This window comes from Mycetomoellerius zeteki, unplaced genomic scaffold (assembly GCF_001594055.1).
Source record: "Mycetomoellerius zeteki isolate Tzet28-1 unplaced genomic scaffold, Tzet1.0 scaffold76, whole genome shotgun sequence".
Taxonomy (NCBI): domain Eukaryota; kingdom Metazoa; phylum Arthropoda; class Insecta; order Hymenoptera; family Formicidae; genus Mycetomoellerius; species Mycetomoellerius zeteki.
Genome location: NW_017257786.1, coordinates 54,609 through 63,697, shown reverse-complemented (window position 1 = coordinate 63,697; position 9,089 = coordinate 54,609). Strand labels below are relative to the sequence as shown.

General features: G+C 34.1%; 1 protein-coding gene across 1 annotated transcript in view; it reads left to right on the top strand.

Moving 5' to 3' along the window:
* Positions 1 to 9,089, top strand: part of LOC108729561 (coiled-coil domain-containing protein 134) — a 55,911-nt gene that overhangs the window by 34,985 nt on the left and 11,837 nt on the right. Inside the window, 1 exon segment of the mRNA XM_018458733.1 lies at positions 1,745 to 1,954. Within this exon segment, the coding sequence (XP_018314235.1) occupies positions 1,745 to 1,954 (210 nt within the window).

The following is a 9,089-nucleotide window of genomic DNA, read 5'->3' as shown; positions in this document are numbered from 1 at the left end:
TATATATATATATAGGTGGAAATTAATGTGCGGTCGTTAATATGTTACGTGACAATATGGCGCTCGACATGATACTGAAATTCAGCTTTTATAAAAACGTAGTGAACACTAATGACTAGTAACCATCCCACAATGTCTAAATAGACTGTAACGAAGTAATTTTAACGATTGCCCCTAGAATTCAATGCAAACTGTATGAGATAATATGGTATTTTACCACCCCTTATCTATCTTACGCTCAACCTCTTTCCTTTATAAAACTTACATCTTTCTGATACATCATCAGAATCGACAGGATTATTATCATTTTTTTCGGAAATAGAAAGATGTTGGAATTTTCCAGCCAGTTGAAATTTAATAATTATATTATTTTTAAAATTAAAATAACATTGTGCTTCCCATATTATTTTCAAAAAGTGAGGTAATATTATATACCTGTTTTTATCATATTTACCATCCATTACTGTTATTTATTTAAAATTTATTTTTCGACACTCATTCGAGATAAATTACTAAATTCTTTCACGTTAATTTCTCCTATACACGTGAATTTCGGACGCGATAAGAAGGAAATAAAGAACTCCGCCCTGTCATACAATTAAAATTTAGGAGAAGTGAGTATTGCGTTATATAGATTATAGACCCTTCTTTAATTTCATGTGACATAAACCGTGCTTCATGTTTTTCTCGATATAAACCCTACTTCGCATGTATTCCGACGTATTAGACTGATCTTCACGCCTCGTGTGAAATGCTCTTCATAATTTTTTTAAAATTTTATAGATCTATCTTCATGTATTTCTCGATATAACATGTCTACGGCTCAGGCATCGATATATAATATTATCTTATTTATGCTAAATATTTTATCTAGCATTTTATCTTGATTTTTAACTTTCATTAAAAACAGATTAATATTACATCAATGTTGTAATTTCCCACTCGACAATAATGTAATGTAACACATATTGTACGTAACAGTTACATTTTTAAGTAGGAAATTGTAACATTGATGTAATGTTACTGTTACTTTGTATTCGACAGGTCGTTACTTATTAATTTATTGTTTAGGTAAATATCGATAATAAGTGACCCAGCTTGGATGACCTTGACATATGTTGTCAAGGTCATGACCCTGAGTGACCTTTAGATGGTTTTAGTTGGTGCTCGTCCTTTATTAAAAAGTTATTAACAAAAAAAGTTTGAAAAATGATGTCTCTTTTCTACTATATTAAACAGAAATTTTCTGCTTTGAAGTACATTTTCCATGCAAAGCGACTCCTACTCCCCCCTGCTTGGGGGGCGCACGATTTCCACACGAAGCGACTCCCACCCCATCTCCCTTCCTGCATGGGGGCGCACGACTTCCACGCAAAGCGACTCTCATCTCACCTCGCCCCCTGCTTAGGGCGCACGACTTCCATGCGAAAACCCAAGTAGGAAATCTATTTTAAAACAGAAATTTTTTTGTTTTTAAAGCAGGAAATCTATTTTAAAGCAGAGATTTTTTGTTTTTAAAGCAGGAAATCTATTTTATAAAACAAAGAATTCTCGTGTTATATAATGGAACCGTTTTTTTGTTAATAACTATTTAACGAAGGACGAGCATCAACTAAAACCATCTGAAGGTCACTCAGGGTTATGATCTTGACGACATATGCCAAGGTCAAAGTCATCCGAGTTGAGTTCCCTATTGTCGATATTTTTTATTACTTCTTTACCTCTCAACTACTTTTTGTAACAGTCAAGAAATTATTTGCTCAACGACGAAAAGATCACATAGAAGCTGTGCAAACTCTCTTAAAGATGGACAATTACGAGCGTCTGTATAAAATGATCGCGATGCTAGCTGAGAAGGTAGTCGAGGTCATTGAATCGAGTAAGAGTGTTCTCAAAAAGGCCGATTTCCTACAGCACAATAGTTCCTTTCCAGAAGATACCAACGTCAAAGATGGTATGATTATTTATCTCCAGATAGCCGAATCTGTCAAAAGCAGATTTCGCAAAGTGTCTACCATTAATTTTATTATCAGAATGTCGAGAGAATATGATGGCAGATTGAGTGCAGAAACTGAGCAAAATCTGCCATTTTGCAATCATGTAAATAATTACAAAATGACAGACTGTACTTGGTTCTGCTGGCAATCTCTGAAAATTTTTCTTAAAATTCTTCATGTAATTTTTCAGCATTTTTATATAAATTTTATAATTTTTCAAAATTTCTGCATATAATTTTATAATTTTTTTTAATTGAAGCACTTTTCATAAGTATTTTGAGAAAGCCTGAATCTTTTCAAAATTTTTTCATATATGTGACTTCTAAAATATTCTAAGACTTTTAAGATTTCTCATTGTACATATAATTTCTGAAAAAATTTATAAATTCTGAAAAAGTGTGTGTGTGTGTAAGGTACTTTTTTTAAAAATCTTCATAAATTTGAAAGATGATAAATATTACAAGATAAAAAATATTATAAAATATTATACGAATATTTTTATCTCTACTGTTAGATTGTACTGTTAGATTGTATCTCACACAGCACGAACTTAATGGATACAATTGATGCCACTCTGCCATAATATTCTGCTCGGATGTGCTAATAAACCGTTAGCATATCGCTAAACCGCTGAAGAAATTATTTGAGGCATTACTTGAGAATGATTAGGAATTATCGATAGTAGTGGACATTACTAAACATTAGTGGGCGTTACTGGGGGCATTACTAAGCATTATTATATCTTACTAGGCATTGATTAACATTATCATTTTTTGAAGTTAAAACCGTTTAGTATTGATTATTCTATTATAATATGTATTATATCATATACAATATAAATTTATTATATACTGGGTGCGGTCAAAGTCTCGGCTACAAATGTTTTGAAGCGTTTGATAGACCAATTAGAAGAAAGAATTTTACAAACTGACCAATTAAAAAACGCTTCAAAGCGTTTGCAGCATCGCGTTGACCGTACCACCGACGAAATACTATTAAAGACTGTCAACCCTGGGCAAATTTTCGGCCGTATAAAAAGAGCCTCAAGGGCCCCGAGGTAATTGGAGAACGCTGACATTATCGATAATTGATATAAATTTATTATTATTAACATAAATATTTAGCTAATACATTATTAAATTTCTGATATTTTATTACATAAAAGCTCCATAAATAAATATGCATACTTGTAAAGCTATAATATCCTATATATTGCCGAAAAATTACAATTTTTTCTCTGCAGCACCGACGAGATACTATTAAAGACCGTCAACCCTAGGCAAATTTTCGGCGGTATAAAAAGGACCCTAAGGGCCCGGAGTAATCGAAAAACGCTGACATTATCGACAATTGATATAAATTTGCTATTATTAACATAAATATTTGACTAATACATTATTAATTCATGATATTTTATTACATAAAAGCTCCATAAATAAATATGCATACTTGTAAAGCTATAATATCCTATATATTGCCGAAAAATTACAATTTTTTCTCTGCAGTTATTATCTCTGTTGATAATCAAACTTTGACGATAACACTGAAATCACAATTTTAAAGAAAAATCGAGTATTATTGAGTTTTAAATGCACGTACACCGATAAACACGTCTACTAAACTAATAAATCATAAAATAAATACAATATTATCAGTTTTTTTATTCTTAATCGCTTCAATATTCATAAGGACGCGAACTTCCGTAAGGCCGGAATCAGACTACGCATTGAATATTGAGATTGAAGATTGAAAGATTGAAATTTGACCAATCGAAACAATAGGAGCTAAAATTCCTTTGTCCTCATTGGTCAAATTTTAATCTTCAATCTTCAATCTCAATCTTCAATGCGTAGTCTGAGTCTAGCCTAAGGATTTCGGTCTTTAATAGTATCTCGTCGGTGACTGTACCTACTATCAATCAAATATTTGTACAGATTTGAAGCATTAGGGGCTGCACAAAATAAAAGGAACAGAGAACAGAGAATAAAAATTTCAACCTATCAGAAATCATGTATTGTGGAATACACAGTTTCTGATAGATTGAAATGCTGAAGGTTTGTTCGCGTCGCAAGCTCCAACATGCTTCTACCATAGCTCCTACTCACTCTATCAAGCGCGTTGAAGTGAGTAAGAGCTATAGTAGGAGCATATTGGAACTAGAAACTCTCTAATCAGAGTCGCGAAATAATGTTTCCAATTTTTATTGGTGCCGATATTTTTCAGCAAAAACCGGAAATAGTCATGGCGTCAAATTTAAATTTTAAAACATGGTATTACAAAATAAATATATACTATATATATATATATGTACAATAATATATGTATATAATAATATATACAAAATAAAAAAAGTATTATTTCATGTAAAATATTAAATAATATTTTTCCACAACACTAACCTCGCAGAGATATGAAGCATTAGTTGGAGTTCAATTTGGTCGACCTACATTTGCTATCCATTTTGCTCTTTTTTCAGGATTACGAGGAAAGATTTTCATAATATAACTCTTTTTTTGCAGAATTGTTGCAGTCTGGCGCAAAACAACCAGTCATTTTAGAAAATATAATTTTATGAAATACAGTATTAATATAAAAAATATAATAATGTAACTTTCTTCTGACAACTGTATTTAGATTCACATGTATTAGGTTAATGTATCACATTAAACAGTCTTTTCATTGCAACTGTGATGGTGTTCGCAGTTGTATTATATTAATCGCTACTTCCGATTTTTGCTGAAAAATGGCATCGCCGACCTAACCTTATTGACGTTATTTCGCGACTCTGATTAGAGGGTCTCTAATTGGAACATATTGGAGCATGCGACGCGAATAAACCTTTTATTCTCTGTTCCTTTTATTCTGTGCAGCCCCTTAGGCCCGTGCTATGTACAATAGAAAGAATAAGGAATTAGGAATAAAGAATTTAGGTCCAGCCACAATAGAAGGAATAAGGAATTAGGAATAAGGAATAAAGATTTCAACCTATCAGAAACCGTGTATTCTGATGTATCCGATATCTGATAGGTTGAAATCTTTATTTCTTATTCCTAATTTCTTATTCCTTCTATTGTGGCCGCACCGATTTGAACTAATCAGAAATCGGATACATCGGAATACACGGTTTCTGATAGGTTGAAATTGTTTATTCTTTATTCCTAATTCCTTATTTCTTCTATTGTGTGCAGGACCTTAAAGTGCAACCACAACAGAAGGAATTAGGAATAAAGATTTCAACCTATCAGAAACTGTGTATTCTGGTGTATCCGATATCTGATAGGTTGAAATCTTTATTCATTATTCCTAATTCCTTATTTCTTTTATTGTGGCTGCACCTTTACTGTGGTGAATTACTTTGGGAGCTTTCCAACAAGCGACACTGCACGACACAGCGATCATTTCATCCTTGTTTAACAACAAGGATGACCATGATTCACCGTGTCACACCATGTCATTCTGTGTCTCTTATTGGAAAGCTCCCTTTATCACTCAAGTTGTATATTAGAGTCCCTAGAAATATAGAGTCTGGACATTCGGGATTCCGCGTGATTGGTGCACGTGACTTAGCTCTCACAATGACAGTACCAATACGGAACCTTACTCACTCAGCGCGAACGGGAGGAAAATTAGAATCGAAATACATTGTACTCGGAATTTATATAGTGGTATCACAGAAGTAATGATGCATGTGTATTTCCTAAAAAATTGAGAAATATATCTTTGGCGAAGGTTCTATGTATACATATATACGATGCAATGTATATAATATACATTGGCTGTGTTCTAAAATTCACTACCACTATTAAATATCTATAGTACACATAACGTGAATTATAAGGCCGGAATCAGACTACGCATTGAATATTAAGATTGAAAGATTGAAACTTGACCAATCAAGACAATAGGAGCTAAAATTCTTTTATCCTTACTGGTCAAATTTTAATCTTCAATCTTCAATCTCAATCTTCATGCGTAGTTTGATTCCGACCTAATGCCCGTGTCACACTACGCATTGGAGACTGAGGATCGCGAATTGAGGATTAGAATTCAGCCAATTAAAACGAAACGGATTAAACTTAAAATTATTACCTGATTGGTCGAATTTTAATCCTTAATTCGCAATCCTCAATCTCCAATGCATAGTGTGACACGGGTATAAGGCTTTTTATTTTTAATTAAACTTCTCGCATTTTTTGCATCTCAGTTCATCTTTTCTCTTCGCATTGTATGAAAAAGGTAGAAAGTTAAACCGTGTCATTATTGTCTTTTTTACTTAAAAACTCACTTGGCACGCCAAGTTTTTTCTTCACTATAATCCATTGACAATTTTATATTAATATATTGACAATTTTCTTTCAGTTACTTTCAGTCTATCTTACATGTCTTGCGTGATGAAATACTTGGCTAATTACATTTATTTCATATCCGTTTTTTATTAAGAATGTATTCAATATCTTTTTTATGCACTTGGCGTATATTTTTTCTTTTTTTAATAAGGTTCGCTTTTAAAGATTTTACTGCTTTTTGTAAATTTTTTAAAATGTAATAATGTACAGGGTGCGGCGCCAAAATCCGGATAAAATTCAATTTAAAATGCTCGCCGTTTTATACCACTGGTAGATGTCGCGATTACCGTTCAAATAGCTTGACGCATGTACTAAACCATCATAATCTCGAAACAGTCGCAATGTTGAAACCAAGTGCGGAGTATAACCGAAGAGCCCCGATTATCGAAAGTATTCGCGCTGAGCGCTCGGTGACAGAAATCATTCGGTTCTTCGGGTACCCGAGATCGACTGTGTATGATGTCATCGCAAAGTACAATGAGTCGGAGAAGTCCAACGAAGGTTTTGCAACACCGGCGAGGAAAACCCGAAAGGAGCGCGTTGTCAGAACGCCCGACATCATTCAATGGGCTCAGGAGCTGATTTTTGAGGATCCAGGGCAGTCGATCCGAAAATTGTCGGTTGTTGGTGTAAGCGAAAAAACTATGCGTCGAATCATCGAGGAGGACCTCCGCTACAAGTCTTACACAATTAAAGTGAGACAGATGCTTTCCGAAGCCGCCAGGACAAAGCGAGTTGAACGCTGCAATCTGCTTTGGACTTCTATGTATGGAGCGTTGAAAGGGTCACAAACAAGTCCAGACATCCAAACGTCACATCATTGAGAGCCGCTATGGAAGCGGCATTCACCGATATAGACCATGACACATTAAAGCGCGCCTGCGCACGCTTCAGACCGAGAATGGAGGCGGTCATTCAAGCAAGCGGGGGATATATTGAGTAAATGTGTTTTTTATGGCCTTACAAACAATGTGGTTAAAAAAATTTTGTAAACCTTTTCGTTTTTGCAATAAAAAATATATTTGGAAAAAATGTATAATTTGTCCGGATTTTGGCGCCGCACCCTGTAGAATTCAAATCTTGTAAAAATAAGTACAGATTATTTCTAGAATTATTTTGTAAATTTATATTTATATAATATTAAGTCATATTGTATTGATTTAACTCATTTATTGATAATTTGACTGTTTAGATTTGTTCTAAGAAAAATATATGTGCGCTCTTAGCATTTCGAGACCACTTACATATCTCAACTTTTAAATCATTTATGGATGTCCATTTTGTACCTTTAGCTCGCAATAAATTTGTATAATGTCCTTCGTTTATATTTTTACCATAGTGAAGAATTGCACTGTTAACTTTATAAATATTATCACTAATACAAATTTTTGACGAGGGTATGGATTTAATATTAAGATTTGTAATCTTTCTTTCGCCTTTTCTCAATCTCTCCTTGCCTTCACTTTCTCTTTTTCACACTCTTGTTTTCCCACAATCTTTCCCTTTTGCGCGCTCTCTCTCTCGCTCGCTCGCTCTCGCTCTCTCTCTCTCGCCCTCTCTCTGTTTGTCTCACGTATGTACATAAATAAATAAATTACACCCGTATGCGTATTAATGTTCACTTTCGGTGCTAATTTTTTTAAAATTTTATATTAAAATTAAAATTGTATGAAGGCATTGTGAAAAGCAGCTTAATGGACAAAACGCTTTAATGTATGTATAACGTACAACCGAAAAAATTCGAAAAGCTGAAATAGTCCCTTTTCGAGACACGAACCCTTTTTACACAGTTAAATAAGTTAGTACGCGTATCAAATTGGTGCGGATTAAATATTTGATACGTCCTTATCATAGACATATAATGGCGAATTCGATTGGAAGTACTAGTGCGCACTGGAACATATTAAAGCCGTTGTACACTGATTTGAGTATAAAAATGAAATGCAAATATTTCGAATTATGAAATAAATATTTTACCTAATAGTATAATAAAATGTATTGAGTATTTTACGATTTAAAATCGATTTCTATATCTATTTATAAACATACCCTTACATTATTTTGTGTATGACGGCTTTAATGTGCACCAGAGCGCACTGAGTGCGTCCAATCGAATTCGCTATAAAATAGACCATGATGGAAGGGATTGACATGGATTGCTCAGTTTGGGCAAATCACACCCCTTTTGCGAGTTGAGTTACCGTTCAGAGTAGAGTCCTATATATGAGAGAAGCGTCAATGGCGTCGCGATTTCTGATTGGTGATACTCCCACCACCTTAATTAAAGCAGCCATATTGAGCCCGCAGTGAAAAGTTATATATCACATATGTCTCTTTCTACAGCTAAACAAGGCCCATATGAATTAGATATATACATATTTAAACAGAATAAACGTATAATATATATTAATTTGATTATATTGCTTTTCCTTTTTGTGCTTTAGTTATTAAACTACTTAACCTCATCCTGACGGAATGTGTTTACAACACGGTGTTAGAAGCATCTTCTTCTTCTTCTTAAATAATGGCTCCTGCCTGCCGAAAATGAGCGGAGGTAATATGACCAGATCACGTCTGATGTAGCGTCGGATAAAATGAGTAATCTGTAAACTCCAGGAAATTCGGTGCTGTGAGACGAGGAATTCGTCTCGTATAGTCGTATATCACACAACCTAAAGAGGTTGGGATTCACGCGGTAGAGGGGTAAGCGGCATGCCAGGAATGCGGCTAAGATAGGGAGGAGGGG